We start from the raw sequence: 25,842 nt of genomic DNA, 5'->3' as shown, positions 1-25,842 counted from the left end.
GTTACTGGGGACTCAAGTCAAACAGTGTCAGTTGGTCCTTCCATAATATTCTGTCTAGACACTGGAGGAAGATATCTGAGGGCATCCCTCTCCCTGCTGCCATCCCCTACTACATGGAGAAAGATTCTCTGTAGTAGGAGAGAATAAGGCCATCACATAGAGGCAAAGAGGAGTTTTGGAGAAAGAGGGAGATTCAACATCATTTGAGTCACTGCACTTGGTTGCACCTGAGCTACCCAATAGTCCCTCTCCCTGGACTTCACAGTTTTGTTTTTCTTGAGACAAAGTCTCACTTTGTCACCCTCAGTAAAGTGCAGTGCAGTCACCACTCACAGCAACCTCAAACTCTTGGGGGCAAGCAGCTCTCTTGCCTCAGACTCCCGAATAGGGCTACAGGCATCCGCCACAACGCCTGGCTATTTTTCAAGATGAGGTCTCGCTCTGGCTCAGGCTGGTCTCAAACCCTTAAGTTCAGGTAATCCACCTGCCTTGGCCTCCCAGAGTGCTAGGATTATAGGCATGAGCCACTGCACCCAGAAAGGACTTCCCAGTTATGAAACCAGTAAAGTTCCTTACAGCTGGAGTTGGGCTTTTCTCTCTCTGGGCAATTCATGGACTTGGGCCTGGCCAGATCTGAGACATGTGCCCCTGTCTGTGATAAAAAGGTTAGGTCCCTGAAATTGGTGGACCACAATAAAAGCACAGGGTTGGAGTGGACAGTTAGGTATCAAAAGAAGAGGGTGGTACACTGAGGGGACAGCAAACAGTAATGTTCAGAGAAGCATTGAAATAGTCAGTTACCAGGTGAACGGGGGGTTTTATCCACTTCTATTACCCTTTACAAATCACCTGCCAAATGACAAGTGTATAAACATTAGTTAAAAAAGTTGTATATATCAAACTTTGAACCTTACAAAATAATGGCCATATTTTTAAGGGCCCATAAAATATTTATAAAAACATCATACATCAGGAACAAAGAATCTCAATAAAGTTCTCAAATCCCATAAATATTATAGGTTATAATATCCAAAAATTCCAAAAATCTGAAAACTTTTAATATATCATAAATATTCTCACGTATTTTAAAATCTGACTTTTAATATCTCACAAATCAAGTTAAAATGATTAAAGAGGTGGTGGTTCCCACCTATAATCCTAGCACTTTGGGAGGCTGAAGCAGGAGGATCACTGAGCCTAGGAGTTTGAGGTTATAGTGATCTATAACCTCATTGCACTCCAGTCTGGGAAACCTGGGAAACCTCTCCAGCCAGGAGAGAGAATCTGTCCCTAAAAATAAAGAAAAACGATGAAAGAAATAATTACCACTACATTCTTATGGGGAAAGGAGTCTAGTGACATGCAAATATCAGGTTTTTACTCACCATTACCACAGAACATTCCAGACAGGTTAAAGTTAAATACATGCATGCATAAACAATCATACAACCATTTGAAAAAAACCACAACAGAAGAATATAAAGGCATATGCTCACCCCATCTACCAAAACACTGGTGTTAGGATAAAGCATGAATATCAGGACAGACACCCTTGAGTTTTGGTCCCAGCTGAGGTACTTACTCAAGTACTTAAGATTTCTGAGCTCATCACAAAGTCCCAAAGCTGCAGATGCTGGCACGGATGTGGAGAGAGGGAAACACTTTTACACTATTGGTGAGATTTCAAACTAATACAGCCTCTTTGGAAAGGAGTATGGAGAATCCTCAAAGAACTCAAAATAGACCTTCCATTTGATCCTGCAGTCCCATTACTAGGTATCTACTAAGAAGAAAAAAAATCATTTTACCATAAGGACATTTGCACTAGATTGTTTATCACAGCTCAACTTATAATTGCCAAGATATGGAATCAACCCAAGTGCCCATCAACCCATGAATGGATTAATAAACTGGTATATGTACACCAGGGAATACCATTCATCCATAAAAAAGAGACTTTACATCTTTTATATTAACCTAAATAGAGTTGGAGAATATTCTCTTTAGTAGAGTATCACAAGAATGGAAAAGCAAGTATCCAATGTATTCAGTACTAATATGAAGCCAGTAGATGAATTCATACAAGAGAAAAACTCAATTTAATTCAAGTTGGGAGGAGGACAGAGGAGAAGAGAGGAGATGGGAGGGGGATTGGTGTGCTCTCACCTAACAGGCGCACTGTAAGTGTATATGGCACACCTCCAGAGTGAGGGGCACAACCACAACAAGGATCTTACCTAACAAATGCAAACATTGTAACCTAATCATTTGTATCCTCATATTAATCTGAAATTAAAAACAAAAAGATTTCTGAGCTCAGTTTCACACCTGTACAGTATGGGTAAAAATACCCAGTTTGCAGGAGTCAAAGCCAACTCATGGTCCACGTGCTCAGCATCTGCAGTGCCCTGGCCCAGGCTGGGTATACGGAAAGCAGTAGGGATAAAAACAGACCAGATCATGGGGCGGCGCCTGTGGCTCAGTCGGTAGGGTGCCGGCCCCATATACCGAGGGTGGCGGGTTCAAACCTGGCCCCGGCCAAACTGCAACCAAAAAATAGCCGGGCGTTGTGGCGGGTGCCTGTAGTCCCAGCTACTCGGGAGGCTGAGGCAAGAGAATCGCTTAAGCCCAGGAGTTGGAGGTTGCTGTGAGCTGTGTGAGGCCACGGCACTCTACTGAGGGCCATAAAGTGAGACTCTGTCTCTACAAAAAAAAAAACAAACAAAAAAAAACAGACCAGATCCAGGAACATAATCAAAGAAAAGCACAGATGGCCATGAGAAGGCAGTGTGGTTTTTACATTTGCAAACATCTGTATATGAGGAAAAAGAAAAGCAATAGAGTGAAAGACAACCTCATGGTAAGCATGAAAAATAATAAAGTGTAGGAGACCGAGCACCAGGCTTATACAAGCGGCCATCGGTTCTTGAGGAAGGCACTGGGAGCGAGACGAGATGTTTTGCTGCCTGGAGACAAGCCCTCAAGCAGCTGCAGGCGTTAATGAGTTAAGATTGTTCGCTGGTTAGCAAGCAAGTGCTATACTTTGGACTTTGGTGGTGCAGCAGAGTGGGGGTCGAGCCCATGGAGAAGCAGCCAGTAGCGATCATCAAGCACGTAGCTCCAGTGCATGGGCCCCCCACACCTGTTGTATCTTAAGGCCAAGACTTATACAAGAGCCCTGAGGTTACTCGGGGCTCTCCCTGCACCTATGGGAAGCTCACCTCTTGCAGGCATTTGTACCTTCAATCCATGCTCCCAGTTTTTCTTTGCGCGGTGATGGGGTGCCACAATGGGCACCGACAATAAAGTCTGGGCTCAGCTCCCATAGCTCAGTGGTTAGGGTGCCAGCCACATTCACCAGGGCTGGTGGGTTCAAACCCGGCCTGGGCCTGCTAAACAACAATGACAACAATAGGAAAAAAAAATAAGTTAGGCAAGAGGATCGCTTGAGCCCAAGAGTTGGAGGTTGCTGTGAGCTATGATGCCACAGCACTCTACCCAAAGCAACAGCTTGAGACTCTGTCTCAAAAATAAATAAATAAGGTGGCGCCTATGGCTCAAGGAGTAGGGTGCCAGCCCCATATACTGGGGGTGGCAGGTTCAAGCTTGGCCCCGGCCAAAAACTGCAAAAACAAAAAAAATAATAATAATAATAAGATCAAAACATTTAACACTCTGATAAAAAATATTTAAGAAAGTCCTTAAAATCAGAGGAAGGCAATGCAAGGCAACTCTGAAGGTCTCCGGCAAATATAAATAAAGACACAGCACTAGCAGAGGAGGTGGAAAGAGGACATTAAATACACACCAGGCCCTGCCCATTGGCAAAGAGCTGATAAAGGGCCACCAAATCACAGAGTGCTCACACTATCAACTCTTTCAACCAGCAATTCCAAAGGAAGGAAGGAAGGGAGGGAGAAAGAGGGAAGGAAGGACATAAAAACTATAGTTGTATAAAAAGACTTTGACCTATGTAATTTACAAGCCAATGACACTAAAAACAGCCCAGATCCTTACTGTGAACTATTATTTTGCAGACTACATGGATCCAGGGAAAAGGTTATTTAAATAATGTTACATGAAAAGGTTGATCACAATATATTATGTGCACTTTGATCCCAACTAAGCACAACAGTTGCCGGGAGGCTCTGAAAACGTCAGAGAGTAGTAGGCAGGTTGTGCTAGATTATTGACTGAGGTATTTTTATATTTTCCTGTTAGTTTGACATTTCTGTTATCTTGTGCTAAAACATTGGATAAGTATACACCCTCCCAAAAAAGGATTGATTTTTAAAGGAAAATTTTATTATCCCACCCAAATAAGCCCGACATTGCCAGGTCATCTCAATGCCAGACTCCTCGGGCTCACCCTGAAGTTTCCAGTGAGTGAGAGAAGGTGTGTGTGGGACAGAGACTGCAGGCCCAGCAGGAGGGCCTCCTCCTGAAGGAGCAGCTGCCCACAGCTCCTGGCCTGGCAAGGCCTGGGAAGTGTCTTATCGCATGAGCTCATGTGAAAGGCCCATGCCTCCAGGTCTCCAGTGAACATTTGCTGTCCCTTTCCTGTCACCACCCAGCCCTGTGTGTGTGCCCATGAGCTCATTGCTGCTGGGTAAGTCCTTGTGGGGTCAGATAATTGGCAGGGGCAGCTCCTTTTCCAGCCTACTGCCCTGCCCTGTCTCCCAGAAGATGCAGGGCTGCCTGATTCCCACTCCCAGCAGAACGGAAAACTATGTGAGCTCCACCTCCATCTTGGAGGTCATAGTGGGTTCTGCCACCCCAGCCCTGCCCCCTAGTGTGGCCTGGACCTAGTCTGAAGGCTGGTCAGCTGCTGTTACCAGTTAGACACTACCTAGACTTTAGGCCCTCCCTGTGTCTGAGCCACTGTCTTATTTCTGTCTCCCATATCTCAGTCTCTTCAGCCCAGGGGCTGCCTCACAGGTAGGTGTCAGCCTGAGGAATGACAGGGGAGGGGGTCAGCTGTGAGGATCCCCATGCCCTGCCAAAGTAAGATGGAGGTGCTACCCTCTGGGTCCAGTGGGCTGGTTTAGGGAAGGGTTTCTCCAGGTAGGTCAGAGCCACAGCACTGGGAGTCCCAGGTGAGTCCCAGCAGTCCTGTTCTCAATGTCGGCCTTCAGCTTCAAAAGCTGCTCCTGCAGGAGGTGGCCCTCACCTTACACTCTTGGGACCCCACCTGGCCCATCTCCTATGCCATCTAGCTCTGGCCTCAGACCACCTAACTCAAACTGGCCACAGAGAAGGCTACTTTCCTGATGCTAAAGTGCTTATCTTCCAAACCTTGTGACCACAATGTTCCCAACCAGTCTGGCCCTGTCCTGTGTAGACCTCCCAAAAATTAAATAGGAAGGAATGGGGAGAAGGAGTAATGAAGTCCCATAGAAATCTGCCACTAACAGATATGACAAAGGCCCCAGAGCTCTGAGCTCTCTCCCCCCAAAAAATGGCCTCGGGGGCCGGAGGAGCTGTGTCGGTTTGTCTGCCAAGCCACATACCACATTCCCACGGGAGCCCGCTCAGCATGGAGTGGAGACAGCTGCTCTTCTCAGCAGATGTTCTCTCGGGGAAGCAGGGCGCTCGCCCCCAGCCTGGTCCCCATGACTCAACGGACGTGGGCCAGCTCCCCCACTGGGCCTGTGTGGCTGAGGGCAGGACATGAGCCAGTGGGGGCCTCCACATCCCCATCTGCAAAATGGGGCGCTGGTAGCTTTGCTGGCACCTTCCCGCTGTGAGACTGCCCATCCCTGCTGCCCCCGAGGCCAGCACAGCCCTGGCAGTCAGCCAGTCACTGCGCATCTGCTGAGCACCTACAGTCCGGCTGCCAGTGGGTGGGGAGCTGGTGCAGCTGAGATAAACACAGCAGTCCCCGAGAAGATAGTAGAGCAAGAGGAGGAAGCCTCAGTGGTAGTAGGGCCATGACAATGACATGCTCGGGGAGCTGTGGGACTCCCCGACAGGATCCTGCCTGTCTGTGCTGAGCCAGGGGAGTAGCCTGGACAGGCACAGCCCAGTGAGGGCACAGCCTCTGGGCCTAGCAGGGTCATCGCACTCGGAGAAATTTCCCAGGCCATACCACATCATTTTAAGTCCTGGTCAGGTCCTTGTGGCCAGAAGCTAGTGCTCAGGGCCACATCTTCGTCTCTAGACCCTCATCTCCTGAGGATCTCACGGCTCCTGCCCCAGCCATGCCAGCTGGTCCCACCACTCCATTGCCTGTGGTCTGGGCCAGATGTGGAATTCAGGGGAACAGGAGGTGGCATGCCTGGCATCCGCACAGAGTCTAGCACCTGGAGGACCATGGCCAGGCTGCCCGGCACGTGACATTTAACCCCTCTGAGCCTGCACTGCCTGAGCACTGCCTCTAAAGCCAGGCACCCACCTCCCAGCTCAGCGTGCAGACCTAGAGCCCAGCTGCCTGCCCTGGCTCAGCCACCATGCGGCCTTCTGGGTTTTTTGTAACACCTCACTCACCACGCAGTTACTCTTAGCTCAGTGAAGCTTCTGTTGCTTGAGAAACACATTTTGATCTAATGAGGCAAGAAGGTGCTGAAGTCAGAAATATTTGCTTAGTTTAGCAATGTGCCTAATCAGATGTTACATGCATTTCACCTAAGTTGGCGTTCCCCACCAGGCTGCAAGCTACAGTTGGAAACTAATTCTATAGAGGTAGTGTGATATTTTTAACCATCCTCACCAAATAATTCAGAACATATTTTTTTGTTTGTTTATTTGTTTGTTTTTTGTAGAGACAGAGTTTTACTTTATCACCCTGGGTAGAGTGCCATGGCGTCACACAGCTCACAGCAACCTCCAACTGCTGGGCCTAGGAGATTCTCCTGCCTCAGCTTCCCGAGTAGCTGGGACTACAGGCACCCACCACAACGCCCGGCTATTTTTTTGTTGCAGTTTGGCCGGGGCCGGGTTTGAACCCGCCACCCTCGGTATATGGGGCCGGCGCCCTGCTCACTGAGCCACAGGCGCCGCCCCAGAACATATTTTTTAAAGATAACAGTGAGAGCACAGCAGCCAATCTGGACCAATCCCTGGACACTGTCCTGATGATCTGCTTTGCTCTTTTCACAGGGGCACCATTAGGGCCCCTAATTGTCCCTTTCCTGCCCCCTTCTCCCCCATATTATCCACTGTGCCCTTCTAGCCACCACTGAGGTAAGAAGGCAAGGACATCTCCATATGTCCTCACCCTCACATCAGGGCCAGCCATTGAACAGTGGACCTCTGGCAGGATGCTGCCAAGAACAGAGAGATGAGAGGTCAAACCGTGGGTACAGGGGACATGGGCCACCCTGGGCATCATGCAGGGGCTGATAGACAAGCAACAGAAGGCAACTCTGGCTCAGTGAATCAGAAAAGGAATCATAAAAGGGCACTGAGCAGTTGGGAAGGCCTGGAAATCCCCAGGGTCAATCCCCAATATCAAGTGCAGAGTGGGTCCTGGTAGGACCTCACTGCAGAAATGGGTACTAACATTTATGAGAATAATGGTATCAATGACAACCCTGACTCAGGACAGCAGACACCATCACCACCCTGCCCCAGAACTGCTGTTGCAGTGTGATTAAGAGCATTCCTCACAGACCTGGTTTCTCTGAGACAATGGCACTTGATTGAAACCAAGGGCTAGTGCAATGGCATGGGGGCAGTTGAGGTCACACATGCATGGCACAGATGCCTGGGAAAGCAAGCACTTGGCATCTCAACTTTTCTACTAAGCTGAGGCGCCAGGCAGCAGCAACCACAAACACGTGCCTGCTCAACACTGAAACTGCCTCTCCTCCTCACCATCTCCATGGACATCAAGATCCTTCCCCAGCTTCTTCATGAGTAGGGCTCTTAATCCTCCTCTCTTAAGTTACTTCTCCCACAGGCAAAACAGACCATCATCATTTGGGGGAGAAGGACCATTCTCCTTGCCAAGCCCATGCTGGGACACAAGGGACTTTTCCTGGAAAATCCTGGGGGAAAATACTTTGTTATGTGATGTCACAAGTTGGGCCTAGCAACAATGCACACAGACATAACCATGGTTTTTCAAACAATTTTTGGGTTTTGAGCTTAAAAATATTTTCCAATCCTTAAAGAGTCCAGATCACAAAAAAATTCTTCTCTCCAGCACTCATTAGCATCTGGCATGGTCATCTCTCTTATTAGTTTTAGTTTCCTGATCATTCTCCTTTTAGAAATTGGCCACTCATCAAACAGCAGTGGGTGATAACAGACTTATGAATGTTTCTGGCTTAGAAACCACAGAGACATGGCTCCCCCAAGGTGACTGGTGGTCCTGGATCCTAGCAAGTTCACCCCATGGTCCCTTCAGTGGAGCTGCAGAGTTAAGGGCTTCTGTAAGATACTTAGGGATCCCTTCTCTCTACCAAATTTGAAACGAAAGTCTCCAAGACCAGACAATAGATACCCTCCTCCAGATACCAAACAAGAAGGTGGATTTGCTACAGGGACCCTCCCATTCCCCGCAGAGCAGGAAAGGAGCAGCTCACTGCTTGGAAAAGCTCTACATGAGTGACACTTAACCAGAGCCCATCAGAGGCAAGCTCTTGTCCCCAGGGCAAGAGCCTGGTAACTGACCAATAACCTCTATGAATATCTGGTTCTGGCTCCATGCTGAAATTGGATGCCAAGCTCTTTGCTGCTGGGGAGGCCCCTCTCACCCAATACCCTGCTCACTTTCTCAGGATTGAGACCTCAGCCCTGCTCCCATCACCTGCCTGTTGACAGCCAGATGGAGAGCAGTTGTTCTCCCACCCCCACCCCAGGAAATTGAGCCTATCTGTTGAGGACCTATCTTTTCGTTTTAACAAGGGGGTTAAAAAAAAAATGGAGGGATAAATGCTGACGTCATGAGCCTGCGTAGGACAGCAGGGTTGGAGGCCATCTGGAGCAGGTGCTGGCAGGGCCCCTGGGAAAGAGAAGGAGGGCAGCTGGCTTGTCAGGTGGGGGTGTCCTAAGGTCAGACAGATTCATGGCATGATGAGGTTGAGCTTTCCTGGAATTTCTGGCCCACAAAGGAGCCTGCAGCTCCTCCCCCAACACAGGCCAATGGGTGTGGGACTGCTGGAGGAAGGTGCCAAGCTCAAGGAGATTTGGCCAGGCTGTGGCTTCTGTGTCCTGTAAGTGGTCACACCACAAAACCATCTTGGGAATCTCAGGGACTGCCCGGTCCTCTGCCTGGAAGCAGTGAGACCAATGTGCTGCAATGTTCAGATCCCTCTTCTGCCTCAGCTGCTTCCTGCAGGCTTCTGCCAGGGGTCAGAAACCTCTCATCGCGCCTCTGTGTTCACTCTGCCCCATCCAGGAGGCAAAGACGGCCTTTTCCCAATTACAGGTGGTGACACCAAAGGCACCTTTCGCAATGATGGGAGTTGGTCAGAGTCCCACTGCAATTTTCCTGCCTGGCCTCCTCAAGAACTACTCACCGCCTGTTTAGTGTCAGCTCTGAGAAGTTATGCAGCTGGAAAGGGGCCCTGGGGATGAACTAATTGCAGAGGAAAACAGATGGGTCGCTCAGCAGCCCTCCCCCTTGCTATGTGCCTGAGAACCTGCCCTGCAGCCCTGAGGCCAGGAGGGGGCGCCGCTCCACTTCCGCGGACCTGGCTGAACAGTGTTGTCATAGCCACCCCTTCCCCAGTCTCCTAGAAGCCCTTACACACATCTTTATCACCCCAGCCACCTTAACCAGGGCCCACTCTCAATTTGCATCTCGTTCTGTCCTGCCTCTTGCCTGTACACTGCCTGTCCCCTGAAAGGGCCCCTCTGTGATGGGTGTGAGAGTCTTACCTTGCCCTTCTCTGAGGAGGGGAAAGAATGAAGAGGGCCCCATGGAATGAGATCTTTTCTTTCCGTGTCTCCACCCTTCAGAAGGCCAGGAAGGAAAAAAGGGTCCCACCCACCTGACCCTCTGATGCCAACTGGCCCCACAGCATTGGTGGTATAGTGGTGAGCACAGGTGCCTTCCACCTCACCATACTTCTCCGCCTCATCCTTCATGCCCTCACAAGTTTTCTTGCCCTCCCCATCCTCAAGACCACATCAGGCCCTGCTCTTACATATCTCCTGCCTCTGGATGGTCACCTACACTAGAATTGCCTCTGTCCCAAGCCTGAAGCCTTCCACTGTCTCTAGGTCTGGGCACTCTGGCTTCTGCAGCCTTGCCAGCTCCCTTGGGTCTTTTGCTCGCATGGCTTCCTTCTGAGCCTGAGTCTGGGTACATTCCACTGTCAGCCCAAATGGGGTCATTCTGCTCTCCACCCAGGTTTTTATCCTCTCTTCCCTTATCTACCTATATCATCAGGCTCAGAAATGACCTTTCTTTCTCCCAGAAGCCTACCCTGCTAGCCTAGGCTGGGAGAGTACTCTTGGGGTGGCCGCAGCTTGAGTTACCCTCCTCTCTGTCACTGTCCTTGTCAGCCTACAAAGCCAGTGTCTTTGCTGTGGTCCTTCCCTATTGGGATGGAACCTTGCAGCTTGCAGGGGTGCTCAGTGGATACTTGTGGAATCAGTGAGTGGGTAAGTGACAAATGTTTTATGTGTCATCCAGCACACAAAAACACAAAACAACAATAATGAATGCCACTCAGCAAGACATCACCACATGTCAACTTGAACACAGCTGTGAGACACTGATATACCAAGGTTATGAAACCTTACTGAGTTGTTCATATAGTGCTGCTAATGTAAGAATATGGTGGCAAGGTCTGGAACTTAATTGTCCAACCTCCTACCATGACAGCTCTAATGCTCATTCCAAAAAACAGAGTTGTAAAATTGCTTTGAAGGATTGAGTAGGTGCTGGTGTTGGTGCATAGCTTCCTAAAAGGAGTATTCAAAGGTGACCATAGTGATGTTCAGCAATGAGGTTTGGAGCACGTTTTCTAGGGCGAGTTCATGAACTTAATTGTCAGACCTCAAATTGTTGGGTCCACTGAACATCTCAAATCCAGCTGTTCAGTGGGCCCAACTTTCCCTACCAAGGCCCCTGGGGCCAAGGGCAGAAGAAAGCTGACATCACGAGGGGCAAGCAGCAAAAAAGGACTTGAGACCCAAAACCCGGACCAGGACAGAGAAAGAGCCTCCTTTACAGCTGCCCATGCATGGAAACCAAAGGGAGAGGTGACACCTTCAGTCTCCAAGCCAGGTGGGTGCTGACTACCTCCCTCTGTGAGGTCCCTCCAGCACAGTCCCCAGACTCTCACCCACCCACCTGCCAGGTCTCAGCTAAGCAGAAGGTGCTCCACAGCCTGCCCTAGGGATGGTTCATTAACTCCTCCAGGATCCACTCTGCCTCACATGACCAGAGTCCTGTGGTCAGAAGTGGTGGCTCACTGCAAGATTCCTCTTCCAGGCAGGGTGAGATGTCTCATGCCTGTAATCCTAGTACTCTGGGAGGCCAAGCTCTGTGGAATACTTGAGCTAAGGAGTTTGATACCAGCCTGAGCAAGAGCAAGACCCTGTCTCTACTAAAAATAGAAAAACTAGCCCGGTGTTTTGGTGGGCACCTGTAGTTCCAGCTATTCAGGAGGTTGAGGCAAAAGGATTGCTTGAAACCAAGAGACTGAGGTTGCTCTGAGCTGCAATGATGCCAGGGCACTTTACCCAAGGTGAGTGAGACTCTGTCTCAGAAAGAGAAAAAGAAAAAAGATTCCTCTTCCAAAGAGTGGAAGTGGAGTCCAGGGTGCTGGCTTTGCCACACTGGTTGGGGGTGGGGGTGGGGGGGTGTCAGTTTTGTTAATTTAGCATCAAACAAAGGTAGACAGTCACCTGGAGACCTAGACATATCAAGTGTGTCCAGGGACATGGAAGATCTGGGCAAAAGGAAGTAGCCATGAGCACCAGAAGCTTCCAACCTACTCTTAATAAGAGAATGTAGCGGCTGGCCCCTGAAAACCAGCTGGGTGCCTGACTCTACTGTCAGTCTGGCTGACTCTGCCTACCTCTTTAAATTAGTATAAATAAAGCAAATGTCAGAGTTCCAAATGGTTAATGCCCTCTTTGTCCAGTAGGAAAAAGGGAGAGGGAACTTCCATAGCCCACCTGAAGATCCCACCCTCTTCCCCATTCTTTGTTCCTCTTGCTTTCTCCTGACGTGAAAAAGTGCTGCCACTCCATGGGTATTAATGTGGAGAGGCAAGGGGGGGGGGGGGGGGCTGCAGAAAGGTGGTGAGTCAACTTGCCAGAACTGAGGAAGGATGCCCTGTGCATGTCTCCATCTTCCTGAAGATCAGGAGATTCTGCTGCCCCAAACTCAGACCTCCTTGACTCAATGTGTGAGGCTGGAAAGGGGCCCCAGAGAGTAAGGCTGTCTGGGACTCGGCTCTGCTGCAAATGCCATCTTGGTTCTCAAGGCCCCTCTTGACCCCAGCCACCACCACCACACCACACTCCACCTCAGGGGCAGCTTCTTCTCTGAAAACAGCTCATCTGTGTGCCCACCTTCCATGGGATCGCCTTCACTCCTGGGACTGCCACCCACCATGTCCCTGTCGCCAAAACGTTTGTTGTCCCCTCTCCAGCCTGCATCCTGCTCAGCGGCAACGGGTCTTCAGTACATTCCTGCACCTCATTCAATTCTTGGGGTTCCAGGCTCTCTGTCGCGGAGGCCCATATGGGGGGATTACCCAGAGCCAGAGGGACATAGCAGCCCAGACCAAGGAGAGGAAGTTCGCGAAGAGCAGGGCTATGTGGCGGTGTCCCGACCAGCTGGGCTTGTAGCTGGGTAAAGCTCCCTTCCCAGCCAGTGCAGGTGCACAGGACACTGGAGCGGGAACTCCGCACACTGTGGATCCTCGCGTGGGCGCAGGCAGGGTCAGGCACGTACCGGTCCGCGCAGACAGAAGCCACTGGCCAGGTCAGACGCCGGGATGTTCTGTGCAGCTAGCCTGGGATGAATGCTAACTTAGAGCCACAGCGGCGGACATACGATGGCACCGTACACACACGCAGGGGCATCGGTGTCTTGGGTTTGCCCTCCCAGCCCCTCGTCCCGGGCTCGCGCTCAAACACACAGGCTGGCGAAACTCACGCTCTCCAGCGTGGAAAACTTGCACTCCCCTCCTGCGGCCCTGGGCAACCCGGCTCTCCCTGCGCCTCCCGCCTAGACCTCCGCCCCAGCCTCTGCCTCCTCAACCTAACCGTGTCGTTGTGGTCTGCACTCCTGCCCTGGCGAGCAGATGAACGATGTAGTCTCAATGCCAGGTGCCGGCAGGAGTTTGGCAGCAAGGCAGCTCTGCGTGTAGGGCAGCAAGGCAGATCTGTAGGGCAGCGCCAACTTTTTGGCTGTGTGACTTTGGAGAAGTAACTTAATTCCTCTGAGCATGTCTTTGCACCTGCAATGAGGGATACGGATCCTTTCCAGGTAGAGTGCATGTGGTGAGGACCCAGCGAGTACCCTAGGCACTGGGCGCGCCACGCTTGGCATGCAAATAGACTTCCCTGGGGCGCGCCACTTTGCAGCTCCGAGTGCAGCCCGGAGTGAGCCCGCTGAGCTGCGGGATCCCTCGGGGGTGGGATGAGGGTGGGGGCCGCGGGGGGCCCCTCCCGGCCCTCTGCGCGGCCGCGTGCGCTGTGCCATTGGCCCTGGCAGCCGGGTAGGCGGGAGGATGACATCAGCGGCAGGTTGGATTATAAAGGCGCGAGCAGAGTCACGGGCTCAGAGCGCACCCAGCCGGCGCCGCGCAGCACTGGGACTCGCGCTGGTCCTGCAGCCCCGCCAGCCCGCTCCGCACTGCTGGCCCCGCGCACCCTCGCTGCAGCCGGTCTGCGCCCCTCGACCCCATCGGCACCATGCACCTCTCCCAGCTGCTGGCCTGCGTCCTACTGCTCACGCTTCTCTCGCTCCGGTCCTCTGAAGCCAAGCCCGGGGCGCCGCCAAAGGTGGGTGCTGTCGCGGGGTCGCAGGGCCTGCGAGGGGCGTGGGGAGCTGGGGACATGGGAGGATGAAGCGTGCAGGAGGGAGCAGAGAGGGCGGGAAGGAGGCCCTCTCCCCTGAGATGTGCGCAGATGAGGGCCAGAGAGCCCTTGAAGCCCAGACTCTGGGGGTCTACTCTCCCAGACTCGGAAGAACGTCGACACATGCGCAGCCCCCCTATCTGGGACCAGCCGGGCAAGAGGCAGAGGAGGGGAGGGCAAGGGGCTCCCAGAAGGAATGGACGACGGCAGTAGCGTGGCAGGTGGACGCGGGGCATTGGTGGGGCACGCTCAAGATTCGCGGCGTGTCTGGGCTAAAACATCAGGGGCTCCGCAAAGTCCCCCGCGCTGTAGCTGGGCGTCCCTTCACCTGTCCACTCTTTTCTTGGACAGGCCCCGCGAACCCCGCCGGGAGAGGAGGTGGCCGAGCCCCAGGCTGCAGGAGGCGGTCAGAAGAAGGGTGACAAGACTCCCGGGAGCGGTGGCGCCAACCTCAAGGGCGACCGGTCGCGACTGCTCCGGGACCTGCGCGTGGACACTAAGTCGCGAGCGGCGTGGGCCCGCCTCCTGCACGAGCACCCCAACGCGCGCAAATACAAAGGAGCCAACAAGAAGGGCTTGTCCAAGGGCTGCTTCGGCCTCAAGCTGGACCGGATCGGCTCCATGAGCGGCCTGGGATGTTAGGCGGCGACCCCTGGCGGCAGTGAGTACCTCCAGCCCCGGCCGCGGGCGCTCCCGCGCGCCGAGCTTTAGCCCCTGGCCCTGGCACCCTTGCCCCCTGCGCCGCCCAGCTGGCCTCTGGAGGGAAGTCAGGCGATCTTGGCGTTGATCGAGTATGCGCTAGGCATTTGCTCGCCACCCCATGCATCGTCCCATTTTATAGATGAAGAAAATGAAGGATAAAGTAGTCAGAGAACTTTGGCAAGGTCAAAAATGATTCTCTTGGATGAACCCACCTGGCTTCCCCAGAGACGCAGAAATAGGCGTGGTGGGGTCCCACTCACCCTTGCCCCGTAGCCAAACTAGCAGTGTTGGCCCCAGCTCATCAACTGGGCAGGGATGGACTGAGGGGGAGATTTGTGGGAGCAGAGGAGGAAAGGCAATACCCACAGCCTGGGGTAAGTTTATCTGCCAGCCACCATTTGAATGGCACAGTGGCAGGAGCAGGTAGCCAAGCCCATCAGGATGGCTTCCTGGACCTGTCGCTCCTGAGGTGGGACAGAGGGAGAGATGCCTGCTCCCGCACAGTAGAGAGGACAGCTTTCTGTTGCACAGCACTGTCAGGGAGCTGGTCTACCTGGGCCATTCTGATTCTTGCCCCTTCTCTAAGCCTGGCCTTAGGCAAACTGGTCTGTCCAGGGTCCTGATGCTGCTGCAGCCCTGTGGCAAGCCTCAGTGTTGGTAGCACTATTTCAGAACAAAGAAAGGAAAAAACTAAAATAAATCTTCTTTGCTCCGACCACAAATTTAACATGTCCCACACAGAGTTCCTACCAACCCTCTCCCACACCTAACTTGTGCTCTGAGCACGATTTCTGGTGTGGCCTCTTCACCCTCCGCCAGGGCTGGAGACTTCTGCCCTGCAGTCCGTATGGTGGCAGTTCACTGCTGCAAAGATCCTGACCTCTTTTTCCCTCCTCTCTGCTCTCGCCACCTGCCAGTGCCCACAGAATAACAACATCCTCACTCGGACACTGACATTCAAAAATGCATGGGGATCAGCTCTGCCACTTTCTAGCCTTGCCTGCAGCCTGCTACCACTGCATGTACCGTACCCTATCTATCTCTCCACCCAAAAAGCCCTGTCAGTGTCCGGTCTTTTCCTGGTGGGAAACAATGGCACCATTCCAGAGCATCACCTAAATCTTCTTTATAATACAGATACTTTTTCACCTGAGGTGTGGTTTTCTGTGAACCTATTCACCTCCCCACAGGAACTCATGAAAACTTCAGCACCAAGGGCTGGCCTAAGGTAATCCAGTACCCACAGTACCCCTAGAAATATTTTTCAATGACCAGGGGATCTTGCAGGCCCTAACCCTCTCTGCCACCTGCTCTAGGTGTTAACCAGCCCTTTCTTATTTCTGCAGCCAGACCTGCTAGGCTGTGTGCTTCTCCCCAATTCTGCAGAGGCTTCAGTTGTCCATGATTTTGATTCTAGCCTACAAAGAGAAACAATTCTGACACTGGGGGGCCAGCCTTTAGTAGACACCATCAGAATGTCTTTTGTTCTCTTCTCTCCTGTCTAAACAATGAAGACACAGATTCCAGGGCCTCAAATTTTCAGTTTGATTTAAGCATCAAGCTCAAATTTTATAATCTAAACTAATGCTAGTTTACCTCCCATGGGTTAGTGCCTGTAATAACCCATAGGTGCCTTGTTCTTGGGCATGGCTGTCTGTGGGCACCAGGGGATGGCCAAATGGGTGGGATGTGGAGGAATTCACTAACACTTCTCAGTCCCTTTGACCAAGGGAATGTGTCAACCTCTTGGAAGTTCTCTTAGCATAGATGAGCACCTACCTCACACTCTTAGCCCTCTCAACCCCACTGTCAAGAAGAGAGCAAATCATCCCTCCATTACCTACAGGCTCCTGGTGGCAGTGCCCAGGACACTGCTGTCTGCTCTTAAAAAGAAAGAAAGCTCAGGCTTTTCACAGTAATGAAAACTCCACTCATGGGTTGACTTGGGCTCTAAGCATCATTGTAATGACTATCCCTGATGGTTATAGGTCTTGATTATAAAATGCTAATAACAGAGACAGGGTGTGGCCGATACCTGAATGAACACTTTGCCCCTGGGCCCCAGGAACATCACAGACACCTGTCATCTGTTTAAACACATGGAAGCGCTAGAGAAGGCAGTTGAGTTCACCATGCCATTCTGTCCCAGGTCCCTTGTACATCTTGTCCTTTGGGAGGACACTTTCCTCAGGTTAGAGAGCACCTGGACACCCGTCAACAGGGACGCGGTATGAGCACTCAGCAAATTACTCCCAACCACTGAGCCTAGCATGATGGCTCACTCCCCTGGAGCTGCTGGGAGACACCATTTCCTCTGCTTGTGAAAGGGACCCTCACCCTTTTTGCAGCAAAGCTAGCTAGGAAAAGAAGTGCTATGTACTGGGTTGTAGCTGTGACCCAGACACTGCCAAGACCCAATATGTGGCCCCCTGTTGAATCTTAAAGCCAGGCCTGGGAGGTGGCTATTATCCCATTTGATGGGTGAGGAAAGTGACAGAGCTATGCAGGGCCGTCCAGGGAGTCGGAGTTGGGATTTGAACACAAAATTCCCAACTCCTCAGATGTTTCTCTTTGGCTTCTCACCACAATTGCCCAGACATGTAAAACAGAGGCGAGCGCCCGACTGAGGGTTTGTGTAGAGCAAAAGGGACAGGGGATTTTCCATTCTCTTTCCTTCACTGTGCCTCACCAAATGCCGAGGGCCAGGTCCGCAGTTGACTGAGGAGGAGGAGAAGGCTGGCAGACATTCTGGTTCCACCTGCGCTGGGGCAGCTGGTGCCTTGGGCACAGCAGAAGGTGGGGTCCCAGAAAGGGCCAGAATGGAAGGCTCCTTCCCTCTGCAAGAAGTCCTTCATCAGGAGCTGGGGGGCAGAGGCTGAGGGACATGGCTTATGCTGCTGGGGGAAAGGGGAGGAAGGTTCTAGAACCACCCTGAAGGCTGGGCTCTCCGGTAAGGGCTCGAACTGAGCATCCTGTGTCTACTCTGTTTCAGGACTGGGAATTGATTCTGTTGTGCTGAGGTCATCCTTGGTCATCAGCCTCCAGCATCTGGAAACACCTCCAACGCTATGTGGCTTTTACATTTCTTTTTTTCTTTCTTTTTTCCTGGTACTGGGAATACACAACACCAGCTGTTTTATTATTATTTAGGGAGGGGATGTGATTTTATTGTTTGGGGGGGGTTTTTTGAAAATGAAAAATAAAAAGTTATATATTATATATATTATATACATGAAACACACACCTACACCGACTTGATGACAAGCGACAGTTTTTAAGAGACTGACAAAACCAGCTGTAAAACATTGCTGTTTGTAAATTCATGTCATGCATAAATGTATTTATGTTGTAAAGCTATTTATATTGTTTATAAAGAGATATTTATAAAAATTTTATTTATGTAACTAAATGAAAGAAGTCAATCATTGTAATGTTTTTGTCCTAACTAGTTGAAAAATGTAAAAAAAAATCATTCCATGAACATCGTGAAAACTGTCTTTATTTACTTGTTGCATTTATTTTTTTTAGGAATTAGAGGCAGGGGGAGAACATGAAGACCAGGTATTTGCCTCCAAATAGATCTAACAGCCAGGATTTATGTGTATTTATCTGTATCAGAATCCCCTGTGGAGTCTGCTAAAAATAGATTCCTGTCCCAATCCACATTCCTACTGAATCTGAGTCTCCCAGGATAGGCTGGCCATGTGGATTTTGTCCCAAGTAATTCTGACCATCTCTGCCAGGTCAGAAGTCCTGCTCAAGCACTTAGCAGCTGGGAAATCACATGCCACGAATGAAATTAAAATCAAATTCAGCGGACTGAAGGTCCTCTCAATTGTATTCCACCTTCTATTATCAAAAGAAGAAAAGGCTGAAAACATTCCCTCTGTTCTAGGGAAATTTAAAAGGTTTCCGTACATCTCCCAAAATTGGTCAGGCCACCTTAAGAACCTCAGTGAGTCCATTTTCTCGACTCTCTCACAAAGTCTAGGATGGGTAGTTTTTTTTTATTAAATCATAACTGTATACATTGATATGATCATGGGGCATCATACACTCGCTTCATAGACCATTTGACACATTTTTATCACAATGGTTAACATAGCCTTTCCGGCGTTATCTCAGTTACTGTGCCAAAACATTTACATTCTACATTTACCAAGTTTCGATGGGTAGTTTTAACCGTGTAATGAATGCTGTGGTCAGCTGGGGGCTGAAGACATTAGAAAGGAGATGATAGTATCAGCTTTCATGTTTGTAGAGTGTGCTTGGTTGAGTGGGTTGTGGTTTTTCTTTTCACTTGAAGCTGCTAACAATTATGGTTCCTATGCCCCATGGAGCTTTGAATGTGAAATTGTGACTATAATTTAGAATTTATGAATATAATTTAGATTAGAATCTCTTTTCCTGAAATCGACAGGAAACTTTGAAGTAATTCCAAGGTAGTCTCACTACATCCTCAGTTTGGTGACACCCCTATGCAGCCCTCCCTGTTATCTGTCCCCCATTAGGGGAAATCAAGGACATAAGAGTCTCTTAGAATCAGGTGAATAGGGGACACCCTGCTTGGAGGAACTGGGAGCATTGTGGTCTTGGGGTCAGCGGCCCTGATGGGATAGTTTCAGGGGAAAACTGTCACTGGGGTAGGTAGCCAGTAGCATCTGGTTTTTCTGCTGACATTCGAGCCCTGGGACCTGAGTTCCTAAGAGGCTCAAACAGCTGATTCCCAGGTGGGTGGGCAGCAAAAACAGTGACCTCACCCAGGGTAGAAATCCCTTTTAAAACATGTTCCAGCTGGGAAAGTTTAGGGCCCTTTTTGTCCCCTCAACTTCCGCCAGTGCCCCAGGGGACGTTTGTAGTCCCCTTTCCTTAGGATGCTCACTAACCCTGGGAGTGGCTTTCCTTGGCCTCACTCCTGCCTCTGTGGCCAGAGATCTGGTGCCCCTGTCAATGAGGGGAAGCACCCCAGCTCTGTCTGTAGGCCCCTTGCCAGAGGAGGGGCAGGGATGTGGCAGACCAGGGAGAGAGTAGGGAGGTAGGTGGTTATACTGCTTTGCTGGTAGCAGGCAAGCCTTCCCAAAGTCCAGAGATGAAGGGATGGCAAATTCCTTCTAGAAGCTAAAGGGCTTTCCCTGTTAAACAGTACCTGGGCTGCTAGTACCCCAAGGCAGATAGAACCTCTAGGGATCAAGATACAATGGTATTCTCCTAAGTAGTCCTTGCCCCATGTATGAGCCCACAAACAACACACATGACCCTCTGTGGCCAACTTATCAAGGCCAGCCCTTCAACCTATTGGCTTAGGACGTTGCTGCATAGCAAGTCCGTCTTTTACATCCAAACTTGAAGTCCGGCAACTGCTTCCCCAGTAGTGATGGGACCATGTCAGGTATTTCTGCTAGAAAGGAAGGATGGACAAATATCCAATAAGTACCAGGAGGCCTGGCACAGTGATGCCTTCCTATCATCCCAGCATTTTGGGAGGCTAAGGCAGGAGAATTGCTTAAACCAGGAATTCAAGACCAGCCTGAGCAACATAGTGAGACCCCATCTCTACAAAAAAATAGAAAAGTTAGCTGGGAATAGTGGGTGTCTGTAGTCCCAGCTACTCGGGAGGCTGAGGCAGGAGGATCTCTTGAGGCTAGGAGTTGGAGGTTGCAGTGAGCTATGATGACACCACTGTCACCTGGGCAATAGAGGGACATCCTGCCTCAAAAATAAATAAATTGGAAAATTTTTTGAAACCTCCAGGGATTACCTAGGTGGTGTTACCCAAGAGCTTCCAGCCCTCAGGTCCCTGTCCTGGCTTTCTTCCTCACCATGAGCATCTCATCTCCAAGCTACCTGGAGAAGCTGCAGCTTCTCTCGCACATGGGGTAACAGTCATAGCCAGCACAAGCTTAGAGAAACAGCCTGACGCATATGGTCACTAGAGTCCCAGCCCCCTCAGATAGGGTGGGCACCTCTGGTGTCATAAGACCCCCTGTGATTGCTTCTCAGCCATTTATCTAAGATCAAGTGTGGGTGCAAGCTTCCCCGGGAAAGGCCAGCTGGTTGGGCAGACCAGAGGGCAGCAGAAGCACAGAGAGCTCCAGGTGCTGGAAAGGCCTCAGGCTTCCACTTTCTGTCCCAGGGGAACCACTTTTTTTCCTGTAGTGTCCCAGGGGAACCACTTTTTTTCCTGTAGTGCTCGGCTATTAGAGGAGTCAGAGTGGGCAGTGAGGGGGGTCAACAAGCCTGTTTGGTCCATGGTGCCACAGCTGTTGACATGTGGGAGCCCTGGCCCAGCAGACCTAGGCCCAGGAACCCCACCTTGAGCTCCCAAGCAAGCCTGGAAGAGAGGCCCAGAGGGAGGGACAGGAAACCTACCGCAGAAGTGCAGAGGCAGAACTGCACCACCAAGCCCAGGCAGGTGGCTCTACAGCCTGCCTTCTCCCCCTGCACAAGTAGGAGGTCTTGCCCTGGTGGCTATGACCCTGCAGGAGTAGTGGGAGATTAAACTGAGCAGGGGGAACCTGGGAATGACCAGAGAGGCAACACGGTCAGGACCATAGGAAGAGCCCTGTGCCCAGGCCGTGGGGGCAGACTGGACAGTCCTGCCTGCCCTCCCGGAGGATGTAAGTGGAGTGGGAGCAGAATGTGGTTTGGAAGGTTCACAGGAAAAGGCTTAGAGGAAGGACTATTTCCTAGGGAAGAGCCCAGTGGGAAGCCAGGTTCTTCCCTAGAGCTGAAGAAAGGAAACTAGAGCTGGGTGGAGGGGTCGTCCAGCAGGAGCTGTGTGGTAAGGCAGGAGCTTCCATGGGGATACATCACCAAATCAGGGTGGAATGAGAAAGAAAGACCCACCTTCTCTCTCCCCACCCAGCATCCTTCTGGTGTGTCCAATTGACTAAACCCATCACAGGGGGTGGGCATGGGAGGGTGGGACGCAGTCTGCAAGCATCAGTCTGCCAGGAAGGGCTTCATGGGAATCACCAGTGTAGAAGGCCTTGGATTGAGGCATGGGGTCCAGCACATCCTTTCAGGGGAGAGGCTGGATGGCAGGTGTGGAGCCAGAGATTACCTCTCTAGAGAAGACACAGGAGTGATCGGGTCAGAAGCGTGGGCAAGGTGTGCTTCTGGGAGTCTTTGCCCTCATATCTCTACCCAGCTTTTCTGGTGGGTCACTGGTCCTCCCTTACCGCCCCAGGGAATGCCAGTCAGCAGCCAAAACCCCTGCTTGGTAGCAGATTACCTGTTGCTCTCTCCCATCCTGATCCAGGTCCTGGACAGATGCCATCTGCTGTCCAGGGAAGGGACAGAAGCAGAAAGAGTTGGGGGGGGGTGGGGGAGGACTTGCAATGTTGGGGCCTCATGTGGCCTTCTAGATCCTTGAGTGCAGCCTTTTCACTGAACAAAATTTTACAGAACAAACCCTTTTAATAGCAGGATTTGTTCCGTAAAGCTTGAATTCAGTCAGGGGCCAGGTGAGTCAGGCCTTCCCCAGCCATAGAGTGGTCTGCCTCATTGCCACTCCTGCCCCCAGGGTCTACTCTGCGCTATTCTAGAATTTCAGTTTGTTTTCACATCCCTGATTCCATCTCCCACTGCACCAATTCTGTTCTTAATCGCCTCATTGTGACCTTGAGCTCAGCATTGCATTTGTTATTTTTTCTAAGTTTTCTGTATCTGATCCTTTCCCCCTTTCATCTCTTCTCGTTCCCTTTTAATCTCACTCTGTTGCCATTTCATTTTAGTTCCTGATTCATAGAGACCATGTCCTCTTGCATTCCACATAGAATGCACCAGTCAGTTGAACCTTTCTTCTAGATTCTTCAGCAGATATATTTTATAGAGATCTGTTCTCTGCGTATCCTGAAGGTAAGTGTGAGTGTCACATCTCACCTGGCTATTTTTGTGATTTGCGATCTGTATTTGGTTGAAGAGAGATGTTGGGGAAAGGGCTGAACATCAGAATGGCAGGAAAATAGCCAGCCCATCTCAGGCGGCATCGCCTAGGAGGTCAGAAGAATGACCAGCTAGCTCTGGTCTGCACGGGTTCTGGGGTCTGAGAGAAGACTCTGAGAATGGAGAGGTGGATGCTGTTTGCTCTGTCTTCATTGAGGCATTCAGTCCCAGGGCCAAAAGCCAAGGCGGAGCCAACTGTTTCTCTGGTGCCTGACTAGCCAGTGTCATTTCTTTTTGATTCTGGCCTAACACTGTAGTTCTCATTTTTGAGTTGTGAGTTTGGGTTCACATCGATGCTTCTGTATGTAGCCCCCTCCACAAATAATTCTCGAGCCAGGAACTTTTTAATAAATTAAAACCAGATTTGTAAGGAGCACAGTTCAACTGTTCATTAAGCTTTTTTTTTCTAAGACACCAGGATATAAGCTCTTAAATTAATTTTATATTTTGCCATATTCTAATCTGTTTATTTTTGCATATATATTTATTACCTCACAGTGTTATTTATATTGGTTTCCTTAACAGTTTTCTGCATTTTTTCCTAAATGCTTAATTGAACACTTATTTCTGAGCATGGCTATATCTATATCCAAAACTTCTGATATGTGGCACTCTCACTGTTCTTATCTTCTAAATAGTCTGTTAACTTAATTTTTTTCTCACAAGTAAGATTTAATTTTTATTTAATTCATATTGTTTAGTATCATTGAGGTTGGGTTCAGCGCTTGTTAAGTTTTTTATTTTATTAAAGTATTGATTCCTATGTTGATTCTTAAAATTTATGATTCCTAAAATTTAATAAATTTTGTAAATAACACACAGATACTTTGAAAATAAGATGAATACCCATTTACGCAGTTCAAAATTCTGTAAATATTTCATCCATTTTACCTTTTATATTTCTACAGCCAAATCTTCTGTCCCTGTTTTTGATTCACAGAAGACTAATATTAATGTTGGAAAAATGCACCAAGATTTTCTTTTCTATGTATCCTTACATTAACAGTTATATAATTGTTGTTCATTCAGCACATAAAGGTACATAATCAGTGCATGTATTAATATACGTATTAGATAGGATATGTGAGGTTATGCCATGGTAATGAACAACCCCTAAATCTCAGTTGCTTAAAATACCAAAGATTTGTTTCACTGGACTCATGCCAAGTCCAGTGCCCCAGAGAAGCTCCCTATGAAGGCGGGATGCACCTCCAAGTCAAAATGTTTCCTTAACCTTCCAGGCAGGGGGAAAGAGCAAGCAAGGTCAGGCAACAAGGCTTCTGCCCAGGTGTGACCTATGACACTTATACTCACATGTAATTGGTTAAAACAAGTCACATGGTCATGCTCCACTCTGAAGCAGGAGGAAGCACTACCCTCCTTGTACCTGGAAATGGAAGAGACCTAGATTTCATCACTCTAGAAGCAATCAGAAGTCATGCCTGCCCAGTAGTTACCACTTAGAGAATTCATCTTATGCCATGTACTTCCAAGTCGGTCCTATTTATCTGATGTGAACATTATCAGCCCTACTTTATTTTTATTGATTCTTAATATCTTTGCCCAAGCTTTGATCCTTTCTCTTTGTGTGCATGTGGGCTTTTTAAAAGTTAGGTGTATGTATATATATATTCATATATACACATATATTAGGTTAAAATATATTTGATAAATTTTGCCTTTTAATAAAGACACCAAAATTGTTTACATAATTGCTTGTGCTTGGGCCAATATCTTCATCTAAATTTTGATATTCTGTTTTTAAAGTTCTCTTCTTTCAATTTTTCATTTCCTTTTACTTAATTTTTACCTATAGACTATTGTGCTTGCTTTTATCTTCTGCAATGATTTGGAAAAATAGACATCCTGTTTTTAATTCTGTTCATGGTTCCTTAAGGTTTTTCATAAAACTTATTAAACCCACATTTATATTATTATCAAAGTTGGAATCACAAACAGTAACTTCAGGCTCCTTCAGAAGAGAAACAGTGAATTTAGCCCATTTGCTTCTTCCCTGCTTCCTCTGTCCTTTCAGGGATTCCATTGACATAGGCTGAGGACACTCCCCATACCTGGACCATTAAAAATACCAAAGCCTCCTCCCTGAAAAATCTTTTAGCATTCTTGCTGGTGCCCTCTCCCCATGCCGCCCCCACCCACAGGCCCTGGGGTTTGGATTGCATCCCAGCAGATATGGGGGTGGGGGGGTGAAAGAAAGAGAGAGAGAGAGCGTGTGCGTGCGTGCGTGCGTGTGTGTGTGTGTGTGTGTGTGTGTATGGGGTGGGTAAGATCATCTTGGGCAGCACGTCTTCATGTGACCTACAGCAGCAGGGCCCAGACCGTGGTGCACGGGATGCAATTCCTCTGCAGAGTTTGCCGACCTTGCATTTCCTGAGCAGGAGTGCAAAAACAGCTCTGTGCCGCAGGCCTGCGAGAAACGTGCAGCTGCAGCAGGTTGCTCCTTTCCCCAAGGACCAGCCAGGTTGGGAGGTAGGGAATGGGCAGACCTGTCATCTCCGGGCTGGCTGGTGCCCTGAGGCCTCTCTCAGAGGCATCGCCCTCTTCATTTCATTTCGTGAACTGCTGGGGAGCCCCATGCATGGCCATGAGGCTTCAGATGTGAACAGGATTAGAACAAGGTTCCCAGGTGTTTGTAGTAAAGGAAGGTCAAGAAGTAGATGTCTGGAACAGAATAGAGAACCAAGAGATGAATCCAGCTAATTACCGTTATTTAATCTTTGACAAGCCAATTAAAAACATTCAGTGGGGAAAAGATTCCCTATTTAACAAATGGTGCTGGGTGAACTGGCTGGCAACCTGTAGAAGACTGAAACTGGACCCACACCTCTCACCATTAACTAAGATAGACTCTCACTGGATCAAAGATTTAAACCTAAGACATGAAACTATAAAAATACTAGAAGAGAGTGCAGGGAAAACCCTTAAAGAAATTGGGTTGGGCGAGTTTTTTATGAGAAGGACCCCCCGGGCAATTGAAGCTGCTTCAAAAATACACTACTAGGACTTGATCAAACTAAAAAGCTTCTGCACAGCCAAGAACACAGGAAGTAAAGCAAGCAAACAGCCCTCAGAATGGCAGAAGATATTTGCAGGTTATGTCTCCGACAAAGGTTTAATAACCAGAATCCACAGAGAACTCAAACGCATTAGCAAGAAAAGAACAAGTGATCCCATCACAGG

At 49.6% G+C, this 25,842-nt stretch overlaps 1 protein-coding gene across 1 annotated transcript; it reads left to right on the top strand.

Moving 5' to 3' along the window:
• The first annotated feature begins 13,695 nt into the window (after window positions 1-13,695).
• On the top strand, window positions 13,696-18,186 carry NPPC (natriuretic peptide C). The gene is made up of 3 exons (XM_053598169.1): window positions 13,696-13,917; window positions 14,344-14,653; window positions 17,687-18,186. The coding sequence occupies exons 1-2, from the start codon at window positions 13,828-13,830 to the stop codon at window positions 14,632-14,634; spliced, it is 381 nt and encodes a 126-aa protein (XP_053454144.1). The 5' UTR covers window positions 13,696-13,827; the 3' UTR covers window positions 14,635-14,653; window positions 17,687-18,186.
• Window positions 18,187-25,842: the final 7,656 nt, after the last annotated feature.

This window comes from Nycticebus coucang, chromosome 7 (assembly GCF_027406575.1).
Source record: "Nycticebus coucang isolate mNycCou1 chromosome 7, mNycCou1.pri, whole genome shotgun sequence".
NCBI lineage: Eukaryota > Metazoa > Chordata > Mammalia > Primates > Lorisidae > Nycticebus > Nycticebus coucang.
Note: the sequence above shows the minus strand (reverse complement) of the source record. Positions and strands in the feature narration are given on the sequence as shown.

Coding starts and splice junctions, on each gene's coding strand:
- NPPC (XM_053598169.1), top strand. CDS start 13,828: ATGCACCTCTCCCAGCTGCTGGCCTGCGTCCTACTGCTCACGCTTCTC. Junction 13,918..14,343: donor AGCCCGGGGCGCCGCCAAAG/GTGGGTGCTGTC, acceptor TTTCTTGGACAG/GCCCCGCGAACCCCGCCGGG.